Here is a 24,479-nt window from a genome sequence, read left to right on the forward strand (position 1 = left end):
TGATTTATTCATCTGAATTTATTCCTTTATTTCTTAGAGCCTAATGTGTACATCTGAAGCAGTGAGGAATGATAAGTTTAAGTTGTCAAAATGCAGCAGTTGTGTGTCAAAATATCACTCGGTGAAAGATGGTCTGAGTTTCACAAGTTGTACATTTAATAGAAACCATCTATAGCATCTGTACAGGATCATACAGATGCTACCTTTCATCATACGAACTCTTGGGGTTTCACCGAAAACAAGCAAATTATACAAGAAAAGATTAATCACGTGGCTTAATACTCCTATATCCACAAAGCATCCAAGTAACATAAACCAGTTCTATAGTTGTATTGAGACCGAGCAGACCAGATATGCGGTGTTAGCTGAAGTACTTCGGCACAGATGAAACTACATTGTGAAATGCCGTGTGTAGTCATATTCTATTGTGGGAATGACAGCCTGGACAAACTTGAGGAAAATCAGAAGATACCTGAAAGTCTCAGTTAAGGAAAACTGATCAAAGATGGACACAGAAGCACAATGAGCCGAATTATCTGTGCCAAGAAGACATTTCTACTTTTGGTCCCGTCTTATCAAAGAACATTGTTCCAGAAGTCTTGTGATTTGTTCAGACACTACTTTCCCAACTTAAGCTGAGCTTCTGTGTTTCTTTTCCAAATTCCAAACATGCTAGCCAGGTTCACTGTCTCCTTTTTCTTCCTAACTGCCTGGTCAGCTGTCTTAAATGTTTGTCACCTGTGAATGAACTCCATCGTGACTTTGTGTTGACACATCTGTATTCTACAGAACGGCTGTTTTTAAAGAAGGGGTAACACTTGATGATGATCAGGATATTATTGTCTAGTATTTTTACCTTCGTTTTGGTTTGTCTTCAGTTAAATATTGACACTTCGAATACAGTGAGGTGTGACAGTATGCAACATACCAAGCAAAAACAGCAATATACTGACTCCAATTTGTTTGGATCAAACCACAGATCACATGGAATAAGAATCAAGGATACATATGAACTCCCAGCTCTCCTCCACCTTCAGCCACCGTCTCGATGATCTTTTTCATCACCTCAGCATGTCTGAAAACAGAGGTCATATCAGCACAACTTTCAAAGTACCACCATCAAACACTGCTTCACTTCTAACTGAATGCTTCCCATTTCTGAGTCATCTAATGCATCTTAACCTTATAGAGAAATTGAAACAGCAAAGTGAGGCCAGAGAGTACAACTTGATCTCAGTAAGTTCAAGCATCATCAAAAAAGTTCATTTATATTAGTGATTCACCTCAAAAAGTGAAGCTAGTAAAAAAAAAAAAATCTCAATTGGAATATTAAAAAGTAAGAATTAAAGCGTGCCTGGACTGCCTTATTCAAGACTATTAATGAAACATTGAGTGGAAGGAAAAAGTATGATAGAAAAAGCTGCACAAGCAACAGGGATAACCACAGCCTTTCTCAGTTTTCAATTCTAAACACAGGAGGCCTCAGAATTTAGAAGTGCAGAACCCAAACAGCTCAAAAGCTTGGAACTTCTCCCTCATTAGCTTTGAACTGAGAAAGCCTTTCAGACGAAGAGCAAAACGTCTTCAGCTATAAGAACTCAAGTCCAGTTGTTTTGCTTTTTAAACCTTTTTTGAATTTACCATGTCCTGGATGACTGTGCTATAGCTCTGTAGAAACATCTTACCTAGGCTGCATTTCTTCATTTAACAATCAGGGTTCGTTCCTATTTTTATTTCAAAGTTTCCTCCTTCTGTACACTTAGATCCAGAGTTCTCTGTGTAAATACAAAGGGTTCCTCTAAACAAGCAGCAGATGTTCCTACAGACGTTAGGCAGGAAATCAGTGAAAACCACAGACTGAATGGAGATGGATGGATGGAATGGGACAGGGAAGAGTATGTAGGAACCCTGATTAATCTGAAGGTAGGAACCTTTTCCATGTGTCATCCTCACCTGCACGGGTGAACAGAGCACATGGCGGGTGGAGGCAGGTGGGGGTGGTTCTCAATGGTGACCGTCTTCTTCACATGGTCCTGGCTGATGTCCTCATACATCTGCTCAACAGTCAGCGGCTGCCTGTCCTGGGAAACACACGAACATCTGGATCATCTGACGATCCTTCTTGTAGCCTCACACCACATATGGAGCTTTCATGTAATTACTTCATCATATCCAAAGAGCCAGAGTCGAGGCGTCTGGTAGTATTTATCATAGGTGATGTACAGGTCATATGTTCTGGTCTGGAGGATGGCATCCTCACTGCCAGGTTCTGCTTTGGTTTCCACCATTTTACTGGTGTCCAGGGTGGCCTGGATGCAGAAGACAGTTGGCTGTTAGTTGGATGGACTTTATCTTGACCAACATGAGGAATCTACACTCTGAGCATACCTCATCTGTTTCCAACAAGCCGCTTTCCTCATATTCTGAAACAGTTCAAGAACACGTTGTCAGAAACACAGCATGGTCTGAGGTCTGACAACACGCCCACAGATGAATACCTTCCATATCTGCTGCTTCTCCATCTTCATCCTCCTCTTCATCGTCATCACAGCACGGTGCAGACGTGGCATTCATGTTCTTGTCCTAAAGGCAATCAGTTATAACTACACACTTTCTTAATCCCAGAATGCACGGCAGTAACCAATTTTCAGGACAGCCCCAGGAAGGAGGGGTCACAGCTGGAATCGTGACATCATAGAGCCACAAACCAAACACACCTCCCAGCAGCTGTTCACTCTTTTACTTCCAAAGGACTATGCCCAGAATCCAACGTAAAGGACGATCTGCTGTCTCTGTATCCAGTATTAGTATACTGGCCAGAATTAAGACTAGCTGTCTTAAACTTTTCTTTTTGAGCTTCTGCAGCACAAGAATCTGAGCCCAAAATTCCCCCAGAAGAAATGGTGTCTCTAAGTGAAGTGTTTTTTCCTCCCACTACCCTGAGAGAGCATGGCGCAGGAACCACAGCCTCGCATGACTTCCCGCATGTGCCAGTCCGAGGGGCAGAAGCTTGCCCCAGCTGCTAGACCGAGAGCAGCCTCCTTTATTCTGAGTCTGCAACACAGCTCTTCGCCCCCTTTGGACCTCCTGTCCTCCTAGTTATCAGAAAGGTTCACATAAGAGGTTGTGTCTGGGCAGAGAAAATTAGTTTAGGATAAAACAACCTAAATATAGTTTACTTCATTGTGTTTTACTTTGTTGGTATCTGTTATCTGCTAAGCTAATGCTAACAGTCACTGAGCCTGAATGCTAACAGGCCTCTAAGCCTTGAAGCTAGTTGCTTGTTTTGGGTTGTGTTTTAAAGTTACGACAAACTTCATTTCAATGAGTGATTTAAACACAGATCAGGCGTAACACACCGTCAGCGCTAACATATTAATATTTGTATTAATGACACTTAAAAGTACATGCGGAACTAAAAGGGTTGCTTAAATAAGCTATCTTCTCTGTGTTTTAGCTTAACTGCTAATGTGGAATGTGACATCATGTCTGTCCACTCATTCGCCATCTTGTGATAGGTAATGAACGTTCCTTACCGCCATGTCAGTGGTCCATTTCATTCAAAAATGCTCCACAGTGATGGCTAGTTAATATCAATTGTCCAAAAGGCTAGTGAATTCTGATTTGGCGAATTATATTTTTTGAATATTATTTTATTAAAATAATGTTCTATTTACCCTTCTGATTTGCATTGTGAACTGGTTGTTGGAACACGTAAAAATGGTTGTTTTATTCAGGTTCAAAATAATTTGATCTCATTCCAAATTTCTCAAGACAAACGTTGGTGATTAAACATAAATAACCACGCTGAACTGTGATATCACTGCATCATTTTATTGGTTATGGTTTATTCCTTTGTTTCCTTTTTGTAGTTATAAGTTTTCCTCATTCTTCTCCTTTTCACTTAATAGTAGTGTTGAGTGTTACTAGTCTAGTAAAAGTTTGTTAATTAACAAACATTAACATTTAACCTGAAATTAAATTTTTTTTGTCAATAAAATGCTAGATTTTGGAGAGAAACTGTCTGTGTTTATTAATTACATGTTCAGAGTTTGCTGTTGCCGCACACTGTGTCCATTGGCATTTGTTCCCCCTTAGTAAGCAGAACACCACAGCATGATAATGCCATCACCATGTCAAGGCTCAAGTCTGCAGCCTCTAACAGGTTTTCTTTACGGATTGTCCTGGATGAGCTCCAACCATCATCCCTAACCTCCTTCTCTGTTCCTGCTGAAAAAAAATCCCCACAGCATGATGCTGCCACCACCATGTTTCGCCACGGTGATGCACAGTGCTTGTTTTCTACAGTACATTGTGGTTTATTGTATAAGCCAAACAGTTCAATTCTGGTCTCTTCTGACCAGAGCAACTTTCTTCCACATGTCTGCTGTTAGCGCTAAACATCTGGTTAAAAACTGCAAACAGGACATCTTCGGGCTTGCTTTCAACAATGCTTCTCTTCTTGCCACTCTTCCATAAAGGCAAGATTTGTGGAGTGGATGATTAATAGTTGTGGATAGATTGTCGCACCTGAGCTGTTGATCTCTACAGCCCCCCCAGCCTTTTGGCTGCTTCTCTGATCAATGCTCTCCTTGTCCAGCCTGTCAGTTTATGTGGACATCTGTGTCTTGATAGGTCACACACAGTTGGACTCTGTTTACCCATTAGGGTGACTTCTAAATGTAATTGGTTGCAGTGGATTTTATTTAGGGTCATCAGAGTAAGTATGCCACCATTTTAGATAAAATGATGCACTACTGTCTTGCTCTGCCACATGAAATCCCAATAAAACACTCAGAGGTTTGATGTTATAATGAGATCAAATGTAAAACAACAGCACAAATCCTGCTGTCAGCTCAGAAATTAGCTTTAGGACGGTAACCAGTTGAAACATATCAAATTGAACATCAGCCTGTGGAACATTTGGTTTTGAAGTTCTAGGAAACAAGAACAATATGAGAAAACTTAAGAAGCATACCTTATTGTTGTCCAAAGAAATGTCTCGTACAGCATCTGTGACCCCTAACACACCTGCTGGGACACAGCAATAGATAAGATCTCAAATAGATACTCTAACACCTTGTTACTCTTTGCTAACCAATGATTAGGTTCAATCAGTTTTTGGAACAGAACCCTAAATGCTGAACTGATCAGAGCCTGTTCAGTTTACTGAGCATCTCCAACCTGAGTTGTGGTAGGTGTCCACCCAGCCACCGTCTCCATCATCCTCCTCTATGATGGCTTCCAGCTCATCAGAATACTCCATCTGTTTACAGCGCTTGTAACATGGAACTATAAGAGGCAAGGCAAAGAAGAAGGAGAGCATAAAACAAGCCAGAAACATTGTTTGGATAACACAACAGAAATCATCTGGTTCTCAGAGAGAGCCACATGTGGAACAGATGATGAGCAGAATATAAACCGCAGGAGGGTCAGAGATCACTGCCCTTCTACATTCAAATGAATTACAGGTTTATCCAATGAACTAGAAAAAAGAAACTAAATCAAAAGAAAACAGATGCTGAACAATTAGAACCAACTGTCCATACATTTGGTACTCTACAATAAATCAGAACCTTCACTGAAAACCTAAAGCACTTTATCTGTCAAAGCGAAACCTGGAAATTCTAAGAAACAGAGCATAGGTTGGGAAATGCTGGTTACAGAACAAAAAGATAATACAAGCATTAAGCGTGAGTGACATCAGGATTTGAACTGGATCTGCACTTACCATTACGGGTCAAGAGAAACTGTTTGTCTTGTGGCAAATACGGCTTCACCTTAGATTCTTCTCCAGAGGCCCTAATGGGAGACATTTATTTATAAAAACGCAGGGCTGGATTATATCAGGAAACCATGACAATAATATGACGACAAGCAAATCCATTATACAAAATTGCACTTGTGTTGATAAAGGATTAAGGGAGCTGCAGAGTTTTATAAGCTGAAATTCTGGTGTGTTTTCTAATTAAGAATTCATTTAGGATTTAGGGTCAAAACTTTTCACAGATTCCAAATGTTCAAGAAACGGTCCTTAATGAATGTTGTTTATTTTTAGTGGTTAGAACTAATGACCAGAAATGGTCCTTTTATTCAGACTAAAGGCCATGTTTGTTAGAACTTGGTAGAACAGGAAGTTGTCACCAATAAAAACAAGGACAGAGATCAGCCAGCCTTAAAACAGGCAATCTGCTCATTTGATTTTTAAGACTAAACTTTATGACAATTGTGAGGAATGTCCTGATGTTTGCTCATCCCTTTTTTCTGCCAGCGACCTCACAGTCTCCATGACAACTGACAGAAAACATTAAGGCTTTGAACTTTCATTTTGATGCTTGCTACATCTGCAAGCCTTTCTGGGAATTGGAGTCTCTTCCTGGATGTGAGCAATGGCCTGGTAGCCGTGGTTACTCATCAAATCAGATTTTAAACACACACCAGCAGACATGAGAGTAAAACAGAAATATTTAGCAGAAAATTGCATGATTGAATGCGAGCAGCTGTGGGAGGCTGCATTGGTCTACAGCTAGACCACCAATGGTGGAAGTCCTGTCAACTTCTCTGTTTCAGTTCTGCTGCACCTAAAAAAAACAGAGAACATGTGCTGTTTCCAGAGTCCGTTTGCAGGATGCAGCTACTTCCTTTCCTCACTGTTAACTCCAGGTTACTGCGGTATGAGTCTGTTAAAGATTCTCACAGTAAAAAAAGCTGCACAACAGTGATGGTCAGATACAGGCTGGAGGCTTTTCATCTTCCTGAGCAGCTCCAGTGGGTCATTAGAACTGCTCACACAGCTGCTGTGGACTCTGTTTGAAGTGACCGTCTGCAGAGTTTTTGGTTTCTTGCTGAATCTCACACTGCAGCCCAAATTGTTTACTTGGACAAACCAACGTTGCATAACATCGTCTGCTTCGAACCACATTTAGGCAAAAACAGGTGAAAATGCAGTATTTTACATTTGGACATTACAGAAATCTATAATGAAGCAAATATTTTGTATTGAAACTGAGATGTGTCAATCACTATTTGACACCAGACAACTTGCTTGTTGCCAGGCAACAGAAATACCATACCTCCTTTCTGCTACAGTGAGTTTATCTCAGTGTAAATTTGACCCTTTGACCCTACCTTGTCTACATGCTTGATAAGACCAAACATGAGTCAGATGTAAAACACTCACCACTTCCATGTCGGACAGTGATGAACCAGGTGATCTCCAGCTGCCACAAACTAACACACACACACACACACACACCTGAGTGAGTTCAGGAGTTTTTACTAATGATGTTAAAGAACTTGCTGCAAACAAGTCCAGCCTGTACAGATGGGTCATTTAACTATAGTTCTCACCTCCTCAGGGGTAATGACTCCAGTCTCTTTAAACTTAGATTCCTGTGAGGAACAAACCAAAGCTGGGTGTTAGGTAGATTTACCGCAGTAACTAGAAATAAGACAGAAAACAAGTCTAATAATCCAGATTTCCCCAGAGATACCGTTTAAACAATGTTTCAGTGAAGCAGCGACTACAGAGCGCAGCACTGCTTTCCTATATGAGCCAATACCTTAGCTAGCTTCTCCCTGGAAGTTTACCTTCAACACAGGAGTGAGGAACTCGGCCACTCCCAGAGCTGTTCCCTTCACCGTGTTTATAACGTTCTGCATCCTGGATCAGTTCTTCAACAGCGAAACGAGCTTGTTCGGAACCCCTCCTCACAAATATACTGTTATTTTCACATAGCTACTCAAGCGGGCTGCCAAGAGGAACGTTCACGTGACACGTCCTGACACTTCCGGGATCAAGTTGTCGCGATAGACAGTAGAGCCCTCCATCGTTGAATCGCAGAAACGATACCAAAAGTCCGCCATATTGTGGGTGGAAAATGAACTTGCTGTTTTCTCCAAATTAAAGAAACGAACCTTCATATTTAAATTAATTTGAAGATGTTTTTTTTTTTTTATCCATAATAATATATATTCTAATTTTAGTTCTAAAATTGTGATCACCGAGTTAAATCAAAACGGCCAGAAAATAGTATAAGGCAGAATGTACCTAAAATAAACTAAAATTGTTTCTGGATGAGAAACAAATTTAAATTGACAATTTATATTATTATATTCTGTGCACGATTAAGAAATTGTCCCTGTTTGTTAGGAATAAGGAATGACAAAAAAAATAGAGCAGAGGTTAATAGTGTTAGCTGACCTGTTTATGCAGCATCAATCCATGGTACGTCTTTGGAAATATATTATCAGATCAGTTCAAAGCAGTTATATCAAATAGACAGTTTAAACCAGATATACACATAAATCATATAAAAAGACATAGTTTTTCTCCCTGTCTTAAATCAGACTAAACTTTTGATGTTTTCGGTCAGATAGGATTACTAAATAATTTCGCTTTGCTAAATGCCAGAATAGTGAGATAAAAAGTATTTTGATTTTTGTAAAACATTCTTCAAGTTCAGAAATTTTCCTTAGTATTTGGTTGAATTGACTTTAAACCTAGGCTACCCCTTTACCTCTGTCCAGAATTCAGTGATGAGTGCGATGAGTGTGAACATGTGGAGGGAACTAAAGATTAGGGTGATGGCAAAGGGGCCTTCAAACCTCAAAGACTTGGACATTACCAGGGTAAAATCGTCAAAATACGAGTAGAAATGTTTAACTAGCTGCTTAGCAGCTTTAAAAAGGGTTTCATTGCTTTAATGCCTATAAAAATATTATTTCGTCTTATTATCTTTTGAGTTTTGCGCTTAACTGTGTATTCGAATGTTATGCATATCTTGTTTTTTTTTTTATTAATCATTTACTATCTAATGTAAACAGAACCAGAACCACATATAACTGACTTGCTCAGCTTTTGCTTTAAAAGCCACTCACAATATGGCGGCTACGCTGACGTGCGATCTTCTCAGGAGATTTTTTTTATCTCAACATTAGACGTTTCTCACTGACTCACAGTAAACATATGGACAGACTATTATGAACACATTAAATAAGAGAGCACATGGAGGAAAAAAAAAACCGATAAAGTAAGGAATTGACACAACGCTGAATGCAATTCCGACGTGATTACGTCTCAAATATGCTAATTAGGCTAACACTTCACTGAGGTGGGAGTTGTTATATTTTAGCATGCTTTACCGTCATACCACTTTCAGTACTTATTACAATAATAACAACTGTTAGTGAGTTAGGATATACAGCCTCCTGTTAATTACAACAGGGACATTACATGTGTAGCTCTTGGTCCAGAAGCTAACTAAAGCTAACAGCGGCTACTTAGAGGGCGCTTTGACTGAATGAGCTGAACCATGATCCGGAGTGGAAAGGTCCTCTGCGGGCTCCTCAGCTCCAGATGCTTTGTCCCAGTCAGACACAGTGTTTCAGGGAAGGCCTGGATCACTCCAAGAGGCTTTGACACGGGAATAAAGACTTTCAACAGCCTGACCAAACAGAAAGAAGCTCTGATCCTGGCTAGAGATGGAACAGCCACCTGGTAGGGAACATACATGACTCACTCTGACCTTACCTGCTTTAATGACCTACAAAACATGCGTTATATCTCAGGTACAGCTGTGGACCTACAGTGTATGACCACGCTCACCTAGGCCATGCATGGTAAATATGTCAACACTGATGCATTATAGGTTTGCAGTCAGGGCGGAATGAGTGAACCTGATCCAACCTTTGCTTCCTCACAGTTCTTATGTCAGGTTTGATATCCTGCAGAGGATCCTGACCAGGTTGTTTGGTATCACCGTTATCCAAGCTATGGTCATCACTGACATTGATGACAAAATTATCAGAAGAAGTTGGGAGGTATGGATCACAATAATAATGTGTACCACAGGGAGTCTTCTGAGTAGTGATCTCAGTGTTGGTTCAGTGTGTTTTCTCATGTCTGACAGGAAAAGGTGTCTCCAGCTGTCATTGCCAGACTGTATGAGGAGGAATTCAAGAGGGATATGCTGTCATTAAAGGTCTGCATGCCTTACAAACTGTGACCACATCCCTGCAACAGTCTGCTCAGTAAAGAGCATGTAAAAACTTGATCCAACATGGATGTGTTTACCTCTGGCTGTGTTTCAGGTGGTTCCTCCTGCTGTGTATCTAAGAGTCACAGAGAATGTGCATCATATTGTTGCATTTATTGAAGGGATCATAAGAAACGGGCATGCTTATGCCACAAAAGAAGGTGAACATGAAGAATACATACTTTTATAAAATAATGCTTGTATTGCTCCAGTGTCTGAGTTATCTTCTGATCCTTTTGTTGAAGGTGACATATATTTTGATGTGCAGTCCATTGGTGAGCGTTATGGGAAGTTTGTTGGAGCTGTGAGCTCTCAAGGAGAGCCTGGTAGGTGTTTCTGTCCGTGCTGCTGAGAAGACATTTCACAAGAGGAATAGTATTTTTTTCCAAATGTTCAAGTGCTTCTTGTGAGAACTTAACCTTATAAGGCTCACGATCTTCTGAACCTTAGGAGAATCCTCATCACTTTAGATAAAACTGTCCTCTAAATCAGGGTTTCCCAAAGTGGGGGGTCAGGACCCTCCCATGGGGGGTCACAAGATTATTTTTAGGGAAACAAAACTATGATTCATATATATCTACCATCAAATGTCAGACTAAATAATTTAATTGTACCATTTATTTATTTAATACATTATTAAATAATAAAATATGCCATAAAATTATGACAATTTATTTATTAAATAAATAATTATAGAGATAAATAGTTATATGCATTTTTAGGAGGTAGAGGTCAACAGTAGGGAGTAGCAAGTCTCTGATACTGTCATTTTTCTGGTACTGTCACAGGCTGAAATGTTTGGGAACCCCTGCGCTAAATGACTAAACATATCTGTGATCCAGCAGTTATTGTTCTTGCATGTTGCACATTATGGATTTACGTGTACAAGTTTGCTTTAAGCAAACCTGTTTAATATAAAGGTGATGATGAATAATCAATCAATTAGCCACTGGCTGAAGTCGGCTATTCTCCATTTAATCAACTCAGACTAATGATTAATTAGTCTAAAACTGAAAAATGTGACTTTGTTTTTGTTCATTAGTCATCAAAACTGAAAAATCCCACTTTTTTTGGAGACATCAGCAAACAGCATGTCCCTTAGTGCACTCTATTATAGGACTGAGATCAGGACTTGTGATGAGACTCTGATGTCTACTCCAGAACATGGATGATTGTTGTCCTTCAGTCACGCTGTAACTAATTTGATGGCATGCTGAGGGACATTGTCCATTTGGAAGACACATTTGTGTCCAAGCTTTAACTTCCTGGCTGATGTCTCCAGATGTTGCTTCACTTTCTCCACATATTGCCTCTATGTTTGGCCATGTAATGCCTTGAAAATTTTAGAGCAAACTGATCACTGTTATCAATATTATCCTGGTTTTGTTAAAGAGTGTTGAAAAAAAAACACAAAAGTATTGACCCGTTATCGTTTCATCCCTACTCAAGTGCACCAGTCTCTCCTGCAGCAAAACAGCCCCACAGCATGATGCTGCCACCCCTGTACTTGGCATGGTGGTCTCAGGGTTGCCATTTTCCCGTTTTTTTTTTGTAAATGTATTGACTGGATATGGATAAAGTCTCACTAAAGCTTCCACATAATGCATGGGTAGCACCAATATGTGGTGAAGCCTCATAACATTTAGATCATGACAGTATCAATGTAGCAAACTGCCTAATTATATGATGTCAGTCAGTCATTTTCTACCGCTTATTCCATAGGGGGTCACAGGGGAGCTGGTGCCTATCTCCAGCAGTCTATGGGCGAGAGGCAGAGTACAGCCTGGACAGGTCGCCAGTCCATCACAGGGCAACACACAACCAACCATGCACACACCTAAGGGCAATTTAGAGTTACCAATTAACCTAACAGGCATGTCTTTGGACTGTGGGAGGAAGCCAGAATACCTGGTGAAAACCCACACATGCATGGGGAGAACATGCAAACTCCATGCAGAAAGACCCCCGGCCGGGAATTGAACCCACGACCTTCTTGCTGCAAGGCAACAGTGCTACCAACTGCGCCACCGTGCAGCTGCCATAATTATATGATGTTTCAAACATAATTTTTCACAACATTTTTCTTTATGTGTGACTGCTCGGAGAATGCAGTTATCTAATAATGCAACATAATGATAACTATCTGACTCTTTGTTTCTCCAGGCAGCTCAAATAAACGAGACTCCAGGGATTTTGCTCTGTGGAAGCGGTCTAAACCTCAGGAGCCATTCTGGGAATCTCCGTGGGGCAGAGGAAGACCTGGCTGGCATATTGAATGTTCTACTGTTGCCAGGTTGGATTTACCACAGTTTGTAAAGCCACGACTGCAGTTGTTAGCACTGTTGCCTAGGAGCAAGGAGGTCCTGGCTTCAAATCCTGATTAGAATCTTTCTGCTTGGAGTTTGCTTGTTCTCCCCGTGCATACATGGGTTCCTGCCAAGTACTCCTGCTTTGTCCTACAGTTTAAAAAATATACATGTTGGATTAAAGATCTCTGAGATAGCCACCAGCCTCCCAGTGACCCTGCAAGAACATCAGAAGCAGTTGATGGATGTCTAAAAAGAGACAGCTATTTTTCTCACTGTCTGACATTAAATCCTATTAAACAGTCAGTTTTCCAATTCAATTCAATTCAGTTTATTTATATAGTGCCAATTCACAACACATGTTGTCTCAAAGCACTTCACAAAAGTCAGGTTCATACATTCCAATTAATCCTAATGATTGAACAGTGCAGTCAGATTCAGTTATTTATTCAAATTGGATAAAAAGTTTTTCTATCTAAGGAAACCCAGCAGATTGCATCCAGTCAGTGACTTGCAGCATTCACTCCTCCTGGATGAGCATGTAGAGACAGTGGACAGTCACTGGTGTTGACTTTGCAGCAATCCCTCATACTGAGCATGCATGTAGCGACAGTGGAGAGGAAAAACTCCCTTTTAACAGGAAGAAACCTCCAGCAGAACCAGAACCAGGCTCAGTATGAGCGGCCATCTACCACGACCGACTGGGGGTTTGAGAGAACAGAGCAGAGACACAAAGAGAACAAAGAAGCACTGATCCAGGAGTACTTTCTATGGGAAGGAAAAGTAAATGTTAATGGATGTAGCTCCTTTAGTCGTTTCATCTAGAAAGAAAGAATAGATAAACTCTGATCCAGTTTTCAAGGTTAGAGTCTGAAAGAGAGAACATAGAGTTAGTTACAGTAGAAGCTCAGTCAGTAGCCATGTCTAGGAAAGAGAAAGGGTTAAACACTGAAAGACAGGGTCATGTGGATTATTGGTAGAGGGTGACCATTAAGTTGTTGCCAGCAGAAGCTCGGACGATGCTCCTCTCCAGAAAGGTGTCACAGGCAGACACAGAGCCAGGTCAGGTGTAGCTTCTAGGAAGAGAAAATAGAGAGAACAAAGTTAAATAGTTCAGTTTTTCTGTCAATTAGATTACTAAGATTATTTCTAATCTCTAAATGTTAGAATAATGAGAGAGGGAATTAGTTTTTACTAAGATAACTATGTCTTTAAATAATTTGGGAAAGCCCAGATGTTGTGGTTCTGTTTTATTCCCAATGTTTCAGTTTAATAGAGGCACACATGTCAATCTGGTATAAGGCAACACCTTAAACTACCTCCTTGTTTAACATCAATCAAAAATTAAATTAGAATTCAGTCAAGATATCAGGAAGGGAACTGTTAATTTCCAGAAGTCTGGTTCTTTCTTGGGTCCAATCTTCAGGTACCTGAAGGTTTCGCATTCATCTGTTCTAGAAGTTGTATGCAAGTACAAACAGCATTGAAATATCTGGCCATCACACTGTTTAGGAAGGAGACGGGTTCTGTGTCCCAGAGATGAACATGTTTTGGTTTTGAAATGTGTAAATCAATCTCAGGACCAAAGCTAAAGAGCTTGTGAAGCTGCTGCTGAAGCTGCTAAGAGAGAGTCATTATCCACCATGAGACCAGTCCTGAACCAACATGCTAAATACTAAGTACAGTACTGTGCAAAAGTTTTAGGCAGGTGTGAAAAAATGCTGTAAACAAAGATGGCTCTCAGAAATATAAATGATGATTGTTTATTTTTATCAATTTACAAAATGCTAAGTGAGCGAACCCAAACATACAGCAAGAGTCATTAAGAACTATCTTCAGCATAAAGAACAAGACTTATGGAAGTGCTGGTGTGGCCCCCACAGAGCCCTGATCTCAACATCATGGAGTGTGTCTGGGATTACATGAAGAGACAGAAGGATGTGAGAAAGTCTACATCCACAGAAGATCTGTGGTTGGTTCTCCAAGATGTTTGGAACAACCTACCAGTCGAGTTCCTTCAAAAACTGTGTGCAAGTCTACCAAAAAGAATTGATGCTGTTTTGAAGGCAAAGAGTGATCACACCAAATATTGATTTAATTTAGATTTGTCTTTTGATCATTCACTGAATTTTATTGACTGATGAAAAATAAATAATTAACACCTCCATTCTTGAAAGCATTCTTTATTTACAGCATCTTTTCTCACCTGACTGAAACTTTTGTACATTACTATAAATGTATGTAAATATCTTAATATGAAGAAATACAATAATTTCATTGCTTTTAAAATCCTTGTTGAAATGTTTGATTATTATTAAGTGTGGAAATTTTTCCCAGTTTTGACGGAGATCTTATTGTTGTGTTGCTGGTTTCAGCCATATGTTTGGGAGTCAGCTGGATATTCACTCTGGAGGGATTGATCTGGCCTTTCCTCACCATGAGAACGAGATCGCGCAGAGTGAAGCCTTTCATCAGTGTGGACAGTGGGCAAACTACTTCCTTCATTCAGGTGAATCCTTAAAATCTGACACATCAAAAGAGATTGTAATTACTCTTGGACTTGGTCACATGAGACTCTTCCATAATTTAAGGACCTCTGTCTCTCATTTAATTTAACGTGACCAAATACCTGTTTCCACCCAAGCTCTTTTCTTTTCTTTCTGGTATGGTTGCTTTTACCATGTTGATATCCAGTTCTCAAGCATACTCAGGTGGACTGCAAATCATAGCAAGGTTTGAAGGGTTTCAGAATGCACTTATACAGTAAAGTCTTTGGCATGAAATGTACCAGTACTGTTGTTTCCTTTGGCTTAATATGGTCCAATAGGACAGATATAAGGTACAGAGTAGTGAGCAATGATACACAGAATGTAATCAGGAATATGCAACGAAAGTAGCATGCAAATAAATAATCCCATCATAGTCAAGAACGTTCAACACTGGAGCCTGAAATTAAAACAGACTCTTTTTGACAATAAAATCTCAATCTAACCTTTAGGTTTAAAAAAAATAAATGTTCAGTATGCATGCTAAAAGAGACTATCATCCAGGCAAGTACCACAATATTCATAGGTTGATCAAAAATACTACAATTATCTGAGATATGGAAGTCATTTTGGAAAACAACATTAATTTAGTTTTATTTTTTTATTTTATTTATTTAGTTTTTTATTTTTCTTTATATCGTTATCATTAATTTAGTTATAAACACCAACTGCCTGCCTCTAGCAGCTGAAATGTAGTTTCAGGCTTTTCAACAGCCTGGCTTAAAGTAGATCCAAGGGTGCAATTAAGCTGGTTACATGAACATTCTTCTTTTGGTAAAAATGTAAAATGGAACGAAGCCTAAAATTGAGCCTAGGGGGACTCCTTTTGAAATCCGATATCTTGAGAAGCAATCAATGGGACAATTCCAACGGGAATCTTTTCAGGTCTTTGAATCTGTGGAGCTCTTACACCTTACATCTTCCACTCCTTACCCAAAACTATAGCCTATAACCAGGCTGTATATCCAGTAATGATATGGTAGATATTAATGGAACATTTTGCTTTTGAGATGTGTTCAACTGACCTGTTGCTCTTTTTCTTGTAGGTCATTTACATCTGAAAGGCAGTGCAGAGAAAATGTCTAAATCTCTGAAGAACTATATTACTATCAAGGTAAAGACATTATGGATTACTAGAATTCCCAGGTTTTAGGTTTCCCTCCTGGACCTGTTCTACTCGTGATAATCACAGATCAGTGAGACAATTAAAGAATGGATAGAAAAGCTTGAATAAAGTTCTCCACTAATCAAAACAGAACTTCCAACATTATAGTCAAACCCCAAGATCTAACTTCCTTGTAGACTATACCGAGCTGTAAAACAAAGTATTTGCACCTTTACAATTTTTATCCCAGTTTTTACTTTTGTCACACTTACATGTTTCAGATGAATAAAATAATTTTCATATCATACAAACATAACTTCGGTAAATACTGCCTATGTTCACTTTGTTGACCTGAATGGTTGAATCTAACCCTTTAAACAATCGGCATATTATTTTTTGCCAAAAACTATTTTGAATGACCTACAAATAGGCCGTATAGCAGTAATTTCTTATTGAGCAAGTCAAGGGGTTCAAACACAAGACCTTGTTGAACTCCCTAGTGCTCTCTAGTTTTACTCAATTTCATAAAGCTTCCATCTGCCTATATAAGCAACATGCATTTGACACAAACCTCTGTAAAACCACTGAACTTGTATATTTTGCTAGAAAGTACCCAGATGGCTCCAATATTTCTTTTCTGCCTTGCACAAGAATGTCTATCAACCAGATAAATAAATAATAACGGGAGGATCCTCTGTTTACTGAAAATGATCTGTGAGTGGGTTTTGGAAGAACAAACAGCTGTACCTTCTCTTGTGCTTTTTGGGATTTAAGGAAATAACGCCGTTTTTTTTTTTTTCTTCCATCAGGATTTCCTACAGTGTCACACTGCCGAGGAATTTCGGATATTTTGTCTCTTGACCAAATATAGATCTGGTGGGTAACCTGAAAAACGGATTACTCAAAAGCCTCTCTTTCACTTTATTCTCCGTTGCACAAGTTCTAATCAGAGGTGATACAATCAGTGAACATATACTGGGTCTATGGGGCGAGCCAAACTGAATAATAAAGCAAAACAAAAGCTCAGTTTCCAGTTGCTAAGGTGATTCCCTCCTTTTCTAAGATGCTGCACATGCACACTTTGACATCTGTGTAGGAGACCGAGTTGAAACCAGTTATTTATCTCCTCTGCATAAAAACACACATCACCTTTTTTTTTTCTGACATTAAATCAAATGAAAAAATTCCAGTTTTAGTTCTGTGAGGATTAATTAAATAATTTATATTTGCTAAATGTCAGAATAATGCCAATTAGAGATTTAGACCATTGGTGGAATTACCTTTAAACTGTGCGACTCGGGTCACTTGGGTTTCCCGTTCATTCCGACAGAACTGGGTCAGGTATGTAGGCCTCCTTGCTCACACACACCGTTTCAGCTCTGCCCACTGATGTTTTCTGGGACTGAGATCAGGACGCTGTTGTCCTTCAGCTACTTTGGAACTAATTTGAGGCACATTGTCCATTTGAGAGACCCAGTTTTCCTTCAACTTGGTTAGAGCTGCATCAGTATGGTCCAGTGTTTCAATTTTAGTTTCATCAGACCACAGAACATGTCTCCAACATTTAAGGTCTTTGTACCCGAGGACATTTGCAATCTGGAAACTGACTTTATCTTTCTGTTGGGCTGAAAGGCCACTCAGGGAGGAAGACGCCATTACTCCATGTTGGATATTAACTTTCTCTTAGCAGCTTCAGCAGCATCTTCACAAGCTCTTTTGGGGTTGATTCTCATATTTCATACCCATTCATCTCTGGGACACAGAACCCGTCTCCTTCCTGATAATAGCTGGACATAACCATGCTATTTATGGTTCCATGACGTCACTATCTAACCCTTCCCATAATATTTTAAGGCATGGTAATCCAGCCACCCATGAAAATTCTCTAAAAATACTTTCTAAAGTGTATGTAAATATCTGGTTTTAACTGTAGGTGTGTTGCAGCGTTCTTGCAGCTGAACATAGACACCCCTGGTACATCTGATTGACATTCTCATACTGTTGTCTGCACAGCTATAGATTACAGTGACAGCAGCATGTCAGAGGCTTGCACCCATCTGGAAACCATCTGCATCTTCATCAGTGCTGCTCAGGCCTACATGAAGGGTCAGTTACACTGTTCACCTGTGCAGGAGGATCTTCTGTGGCAAAGGTAGCAACTCCCTCTAAGGTTTTATCAGTACTTCCATCATGTGTTCTGCTCAGTTTTACTTTGTGCTTCATTGTTTTCTCAGATTGGCTGATGCTAAATCTAGCATCTGGACAGCGTTAACAGATGACTTTGACACACCCAGAGCCATTGGTGCTCTGATGAATCTGATTTATCATGGAAATTGCCAACTCCAGCCGGTTTCTACGGTAACCCAGGGTCTGACTCCGCTGATACAGCTCATTCTGGGGTTTATGCTTTGTAGAAAGAATTGTGTTTCTGTTCAGGCAGAGGGAGGTGTTCGGAGCCCTGCAGTCTTTGGAGCGATCGTCACCTACATCAGGGATATCCTGAACGTGTTTGGGATCGACTTGCTGCCCAGTAAGGTCAGGACCATCATGTAGACCAGCTGTTGGGTCTCACCCAAGATTTCCTCTTCAGTCTCTAATGTCTGTTTTTTTCTGTGAAGGAGGCTGAGGTGTTGAGCAATGGAGGACATCTGCAGGCCGTGGTGGAGGAGCTAGTTCGTTTCAGAAGTGAAGTCCGAGCATTCGCACTCTCCCGTCGGGACTGTCCGAATAACAAACCCGGTCTGTACACAGACAGAGCCCCCCTCCTGAAAGCCTGCGACACCCTCAGGAAGGACCTGGTACCCTTAGGCGTGGTGATAAAGGTAAGCTCCCACTGAGGTTAGCTGCTGTATACCAGTGAAGCTGGACTGATGTGTTCTGTGTTTTCAGGACAGAGGAGCAACGTCCACTTGGGAGATAAAGCAGAGTCTAAGAGGACTTAGAGACCACGACGACAACCAGCAAAATGAAAAGGACAAATGATCGGTTTCAGAACTATAGACTATAAGACTATCAGAACTTTCATCTTCTTTCATTTAGAAGTGATCAGATGGACTAAGGCTTATTTTCATTGGTTGTGACCTCTGGCCTAGGATTCGGGCTAAATTGGTCACAAAATGCAGAACTGCAAATTCACTGTTTTCATCAGTCAGTAAATATGGTCCGATTCCTTCTAGACCTACATTTAATGTTCCGAGAACCCGAAATGTGGACCCACCCCCAATAAAGCTACAGTGCAATGGAAGTCTCTCTGCACTACTTTCACTGTAATGTTTCAGATAAATCAAATGTTAATATCAGACAAAGATGACCTGATTGGACGTTTCTGGCAGGTGTGCACCGTTACATCTGGTGGAAAACTTAACATTTCAGAAAAAGATCATTAAACATGGTGGTGGTACTATGCTGGTCTGGAGCTACTTGGCCCCTTCAGGACCTGAACGACTTGCCATAATTGATGGTATCGGACCGTCTGTTCGTGACCTTAGGCTCAACAGCACTTGGGTACTGCAAGAGAATAAACCAGATCACACCTGGAGGTGTGGCTGACCGAAAACAATTCTACAAAAACGAGTTGGACAAAATTCCTACAAAGTGATGTTAAAAAATTCATTAGTTGTTGAATTTGTGATGCTGTGGGCCAGTTTCTTTTCCAAATGTCCTGGGAACTTTATTGGAGCCTATGGCATCATTTCAATCTTTCAACAACATATTGACCCAAAACATAGATCATGTGAACCTTTTATCCCCACCATGTTAGTCCCCGGACGTAAACCCTATAAATCCCCTGCTGGGTGGACTTGGGATGATCAAGGCAGTAGAAAGAGCCCTCTCTCTGTGTTGTAAGACTAAGTGCTGTCCTAGGATGAAGAAACTATTAACAACAGGGTACACAATAATTGAGCCACTGTGGATATTTTTGAGTTTATTTTTAGGCTTTTTAAACAACTTTCCAAGGATGAAAAAGTTTTTTGTGTCTGTATGTTAGGAGCATGTTTCTTGACTGGCCCACTGCACTTTAGGGTTCTGCGAACATTCCTCTTAACTGCATTTGTACATTTAATCTCTGGCAGGGATTTATTTTAGAAACAAATTAAAAGATAGTTCCAAACAATATATATCGACCCATGTTTTACATTCCAGAGCGTGCTGAGACCTCCTGTCACACTTCAGACCAACAGTCAAACAAAAGAAAACATTTATTTAATCTCTACAAAGTCAAACATCTTTAGATTGAATGAGATCATCTCAACTGAATCCCAATCTTAGTAAAGCTGTGTTCTCAGCCATGATGAATGTTCAGTTTATTCTGCGGGGCTCCCCCTGCTGTCTATCAGGCAGAGCTGCAGCTCTCAGGCATCAGGTTGATGAGAGAGTTGCTGGCCTGAGCCAGCTCTGTGATGGAGACTCTGCCTCTCTGTCTGATGAACTGAGCCACCGAGTCCAGCTCCTCAGGAGTAATGAAGATGAACTTCCCTCTGTCGTCGATCACACCTGCAGCAACACCAAGCATGCAGACGAATGGCTTTACGAAGAAATGGACTACCATTAAACAGCACACAATTATCACATTCTCAAAGATATTAATATTTAAAAGCAACATTGGCAAAAATATTTCCAACCATACTGTCAGTTTTATAGGTTTGCAAACATAGGCTAGAAAATCTAGTTCCACACGATAAATAATCATGATTTTTAAATTTTAAACCTTTCCTGTTTCAGGTCAGTTAGAATTAACTAAATTTGTTTTTTTTGCTAAATGCTGAATAAAGAGAGAAATGTTTTGTGCTTTCCTCCAATTCAGAATTTTACATATAGATCAAATATATCTCATTATTGTAGCAAAATGCCAGATCACAAGAAAAATGTAGTTTTAGTTACAGGTTAAGTGAGACATCTTTAACTAACTTCAGAGGTACTTCATCTTCCATTTTTTACTGAAATATCTCATCTTGGAATATGGTTTTGGTGTGCATGGGTGGGGGGCAGGTTACATTAATAATAGCATCATAATCAAATCAAGAAGTGATTCAAGTTTTCCACCCCATAGTTTCACTGTGCTTGATAGGCCAGGAAACGGGCCTGACCTCAGAGAATTTATGAAGTGTTGAAGATGAGAGGCACCAGACCCAACAATACAGATGACCTGACGGCTGCCATCAAAGCAACCTGGGCTTCCTGAACACCTCAGCAGAACCTCAGCAGTGAAAAACTCCACTGATGTCCACATATTTGGACTTTCCAAGCTGATGTAAGAAAAGCAAGAAAAAACCCAGCAGAAATGAATAATTTCCTCTAAGAGCAGAGACCTAGGAGGACCCTGTCCTAACCTGTGAGCGTGCCTTCAGCTAACAGGTCCTGCAGTCTGGCGATTGCATCCTGTGTCCTCATCCCGAAATGAGACGCCAAGTCCTCGAGGAGAACCACTTTAGATGTCTGCAGATAGAGACCACAGTTAATCCTCAGCTCAGAAACACCAGCACAAGTTAATGTGGACACTGTGGGTCAGTCTCACCTTGATGTAGTCTATGAAGTCCTGCAGCAGACTGCGGGACTGAGAACACAAAATGTGGAAAATGTTCAGAACCGATGCTCTGAAAAGATGTTTGACCACAAGATAAAAACCTGACCGATATCTGACCTGGTCTTCTGACAGCTGTTCCTGCTCTCCCTGGTCCTCAATGATAAATGAGGCTTTGAGTCTCAAGTACTCCTCTTCCTCTCGCCGCTCCTGGTCCTCTTTAGCCCGACGCTCCTCCTCCTCCTAAAGCAAACAGTAGCACATGCTCTCAGCACTTCCTCCTATGGAACACAGGAGGACAGATCTGCAGAGGAACAAACCTCCTTCTGTTCCAGCATCCGTTCTCGCTCCTCCTCTTGCCGTTTCTCCTGCTCTCGGAGCTCCTGCATCCTCCTCCTTTCCTCCCTCTCCTCCATCTCTGCCTAAAAAAATTTTTATCACTTTTTAATCAGCATGATTAAACTGTTGCCCAGGACTAAATACGCACGTGAGCGTGGAGTTTTTTTTTAAATCACCATGTTTCATCATAGAGATGGTGCATTTACTCAGACACCCATAAATAAAAACACATAAAGAACCTTCACCAAAACTGACCGGCCGAGCATTAATCAATGAAGCAGCAAGAGGCCCTTGGGATCTATGGAGGAGCTGCAGAGTTCCACTGCTCAGGTAGTACAATCTGTTAACATTAGAGCTATTCATTGTGCACTCCACAAATCTGACCTTTATGAAGAAGCAGCAACAATAAAACCATAAGTCCTGTTTGCAACAAGAAATGTAGGGGACTCAACAAACCTGTGAAAGAAGGCTTTCCTGTCAGATGACATCACAACTGAACCTCTTGGACTACATGCAAAATGCAATGAATGGCAGAAAACTAACACTGCACATCACGCTGAAGACAACACGCCTGTGGTAAAACATGGTGGTGGCAGCATCATGCTGTGGGGAAAACCTATTAGAGGCTGCAGAAGACCTGAGATTCCTCTTCTAGCAGGACAACCACCCCAAACAGTCAGAGATACAATGGAATGTTTTAGATTAAAGCAGATTCAAGGTTTAAAATGTCCCAGTCAAAGTCCAGATCTAAATCCAACTGAGAAAACTGATACTCACAGATTTTTTCCATCCAATCTGATTAAGTTTGAGTTGTTTTGAAAAGAAGAACGGGCAAAAATGTCCACAAAACTGGCAGAGACGAATTCCAAAATACTAACAACACTAACAAAGTTTTTCTTTCCTTAAACGTGTTGGAAACCAGATGTCGTTTTCTTAGGCACTAATTTGTGTTGGTTTGTTACATAAAGTCCCATTAGAGTACTTTAAAATAGTGGAAAATTTGTGATAGGTAAACTTTTGCAAGGCACTGTCAGACCTAGCATGCAGAATATCTTTTCACCTCTCTTTGGGCTTTCTTGGCCTGTTTCTCCTCCAACTTCTTCTGCTTCTTGGCTCCAATTTTTGCTGCTGGTTGGCTGTTCTGCAGCTCTTCTTCCTCATCCTCTACAAGCTCCTCTTCTGAAATCCACAGGAAGCTTGTTAGACATCCATTCCATCAAATTACTCACGATTCCTAAATATATATTTGTTGGGGTGTCTTTTCCATCAGGGACGTATAACATTCACCAAATGGTTAGTGTTTCATCAAAGTCAAACTTTAAGATGAAGTTTTGCTCCCTTTAGGGTCTCTTCATGCATGACCTCTTCAGATCAACAAACCTAAAGTTAGTTTACCCTGAACTGCTCTCGGTGGCCGCCTGTTGGCCATCGCAGCACCAAGATTCCTCCTCCTGCGGGGCATCCCAGCTCCCCTCTCCTCCGGAGCCCGCGCAGGGCCCCCCGCTGCCTGGACAACATCCCTCCTCTGCTCCTGATCAGCTGAAAACACCAGATCGCTCACATAAAAGTGTCATTACAACGATGATGGATTTCACAAGAAATGAGCGGGGTTTAACACGTATGTACATTAAAAGGACGTCAAAGCATAATTCATTATATACAACAAAACAGATATGAGCATCCTCTGCAGATTTCTTCAGCAATGGGTTTAAAAGGCCCACGTGGGCCTCCGTAGTTTGGACAGCTGTCAGCTGCCGTAGTCTGACAGCAAACAGTGAAACCAGTAGCTTTCATTAATACGGGCTTAATAATACTTTGTATATTTACAGGAAACAGAGGCCTGTATCATAAGGTTAATGTGTAAAACTAAGAACTTCACTCGTAAATGTTAATGTACTTCCTAGCATTAGCCTTTAAGCTAACCTACCGTCCCGCGTTTTCCTCTGCACCTTTAGCGCAAACACAATGAGGAAAATAAGGACCGCTGCAGCTAGAATATACAACACGACATCCATGGTTTCATTTACACACTAGTTTCGTCTAACTCGCTGTTCAGATCATTACTACCGAGACTGCAGTTTCCGGTGGAGTACTGCTTCGTTTAAGGGGGCTGGACAACAGTGAACTGGAGCAGTAACGCCATCTGCTGGTATGGAGCTCGTATCAGCTAAACTAACGAGAGAATATGATTATGCTCTCGCAAATTAATAAAATAACAATAAGACTAAAACATAAAAGCCTAAATTAAGGCACTATGAACACATTTTAATGAAAATATATTCGATTATATGATCATGTACTCTAAATATCACAGACTGAGAATTTTCTTGTAAAAATAATCTCTTTACTTTGTGAAATTGTCTTAAACCCCCCTCATAACTTTATATATATAAGGGACTCCTTATAATCCAGTGTGTCACTCTTGTTATGAAATGTAAATTTTTAATTAACTTTGATTAATTCAGTTTATTGATATTGCACCGATTCACAACTAATGTTGTCTTAAGGTACTTTTCAAATAAACAATTTATATACAGAAATACTCAAGCCAAAGATGTAAACAGATGCAAAAGCAATTGCATTAATTTCAATTCAATCCTTTTTATTAATCTCTCATACTGATCA

General features: G+C 40.3%; 3 protein-coding genes across 4 annotated transcripts; 1 reads left to right on the forward strand and 2 right to left on the reverse strand.

Moving 5' to 3' along the window:
- On the reverse strand, positions 1 to 7,788 carry atg3 (autophagy related 3). Its single transcript, XM_047355801.1, has 12 exons — positions 7,591 to 7,788; positions 7,351 to 7,392; positions 7,181 to 7,230; positions 5,732 to 5,802; positions 5,185 to 5,292; positions 4,979 to 5,031; positions 2,499 to 2,583; positions 2,389 to 2,423; positions 2,163 to 2,309; positions 1,954 to 2,081; positions 1,007 to 1,075; positions 1 to 472 (listed from the first exon to the last, which is right to left on the reverse strand). The coding sequence occupies exons 1-12, from the start codon at positions 7,660 to 7,662 to the stop codon at positions 391 to 393; spliced, it is 942 nt and encodes a 313-aa protein (XP_047211757.1). The 5' UTR covers positions 7,663 to 7,788; the 3' UTR covers positions 1 to 390.
- A 999-nt stretch (positions 7,789 to 8,787) lies between these two features.
- Positions 8,788 to 19,238, forward strand: cars2 (cysteinyl-tRNA synthetase 2, mitochondrial). Its single transcript, XM_047355747.1, is given in 16 exon segments — positions 8,788 to 9,499; positions 9,571 to 9,621; positions 9,705 to 9,822; positions 9,912 to 9,983; positions 10,093 to 10,198; positions 10,283 to 10,363; positions 12,201 to 12,330; positions 14,719 to 14,852; positions 15,936 to 16,003; positions 16,804 to 16,870; positions 18,008 to 18,146; positions 18,229 to 18,352; positions 18,431 to 18,529; positions 18,613 to 18,816; positions 18,884 to 18,931; positions 18,933 to 19,238. Coding segments are annotated over 16 exon segments (1,695 nt in total). The 5' UTR covers positions 8,788 to 9,314; the 3' UTR covers positions 19,002 to 19,238.
- Positions 19,239 to 19,904: 666 nt separating this feature from the next.
- Positions 19,905 to 23,972, reverse strand: LOC124861799 (DDRGK domain-containing protein 1-like). 2 transcript variants are annotated; one of them, XM_047355748.1, is made up of 8 exons: positions 23,782 to 23,972; positions 23,235 to 23,393; positions 22,915 to 23,033; positions 21,836 to 21,937; positions 21,636 to 21,758; positions 21,510 to 21,548; positions 21,325 to 21,430; positions 19,905 to 20,488 (listed from the first exon to the last, which is right to left on the reverse strand). In XM_047355748.1, exons 1-8 carry the CDS (start codon positions 23,867 to 23,869, stop codon positions 20,328 to 20,330), a joined length of 897 nt encoding a protein of 298 aa, XP_047211704.1. In that variant the 5' UTR covers positions 23,870 to 23,972; the 3' UTR covers positions 19,905 to 20,327. The 2 variants fall into 2 exon arrangements, with proteins under 2 accessions (XP_047211704.1, XP_047211705.1); XM_047355749.1 differs by having other exon boundaries at positions 23,250 to 23,393; positions 23,782 to 23,968.
- Between the last annotated feature and the right edge of the window lie 507 nt (positions 23,973 to 24,479).

The sequence above is a fragment of the Girardinichthys multiradiatus genome, chromosome 24 (assembly GCF_021462225.1).
Source record: "Girardinichthys multiradiatus isolate DD_20200921_A chromosome 24, DD_fGirMul_XY1, whole genome shotgun sequence".
Lineage (NCBI taxonomy): Eukaryota > Metazoa > Chordata > Actinopteri > Cyprinodontiformes > Goodeidae > Girardinichthys > Girardinichthys multiradiatus.

Bases quoted from the DNA above. Each gene is read 5' to 3' on its own strand.
- atg3 (XM_047355801.1), bottom strand. From the start codon at position 7,662: ATGCAGAACGTTATAAACACGGTGAAGGGAACAGCTCTGGGAGTGGCC. The intron at 5,293-5,731 runs GTAAGTGCAGAT...TGCCTCTTATAG, and splicing joins GTTTCTCTTGACCCGTAATG to TTCCATGTTACAAGCGCTGT. The intron at 473-1,006 runs GTATCCTTGATT...TGAGACTTTCAG, and splicing joins GGAGAGCTGGGAGTTCATAT to GTATCTTCTGATTTTCCTCA.
- LOC124861799 (XM_047355748.1), bottom strand. From the start codon at position 23,869: ATGGATGTCGTGTTGTATATTCTAGCTGCAGCGGTCCTTATTTTCCTC. The intron at 21,938-22,914 runs GTGAAAAGATAT...AAATTTTTTTAG, and splicing joins CCAAGAAAGCCCAAAGAGAG to GCAGAGATGGAGGAGAGGGA. The intron at 21,759-21,835 runs GTTTGTTCCTCT...TGTTTGCTTTAG, and splicing joins GGATGCTGGAACAGAAGGAG to GAGGAGGAGGAGCGTCGGGC.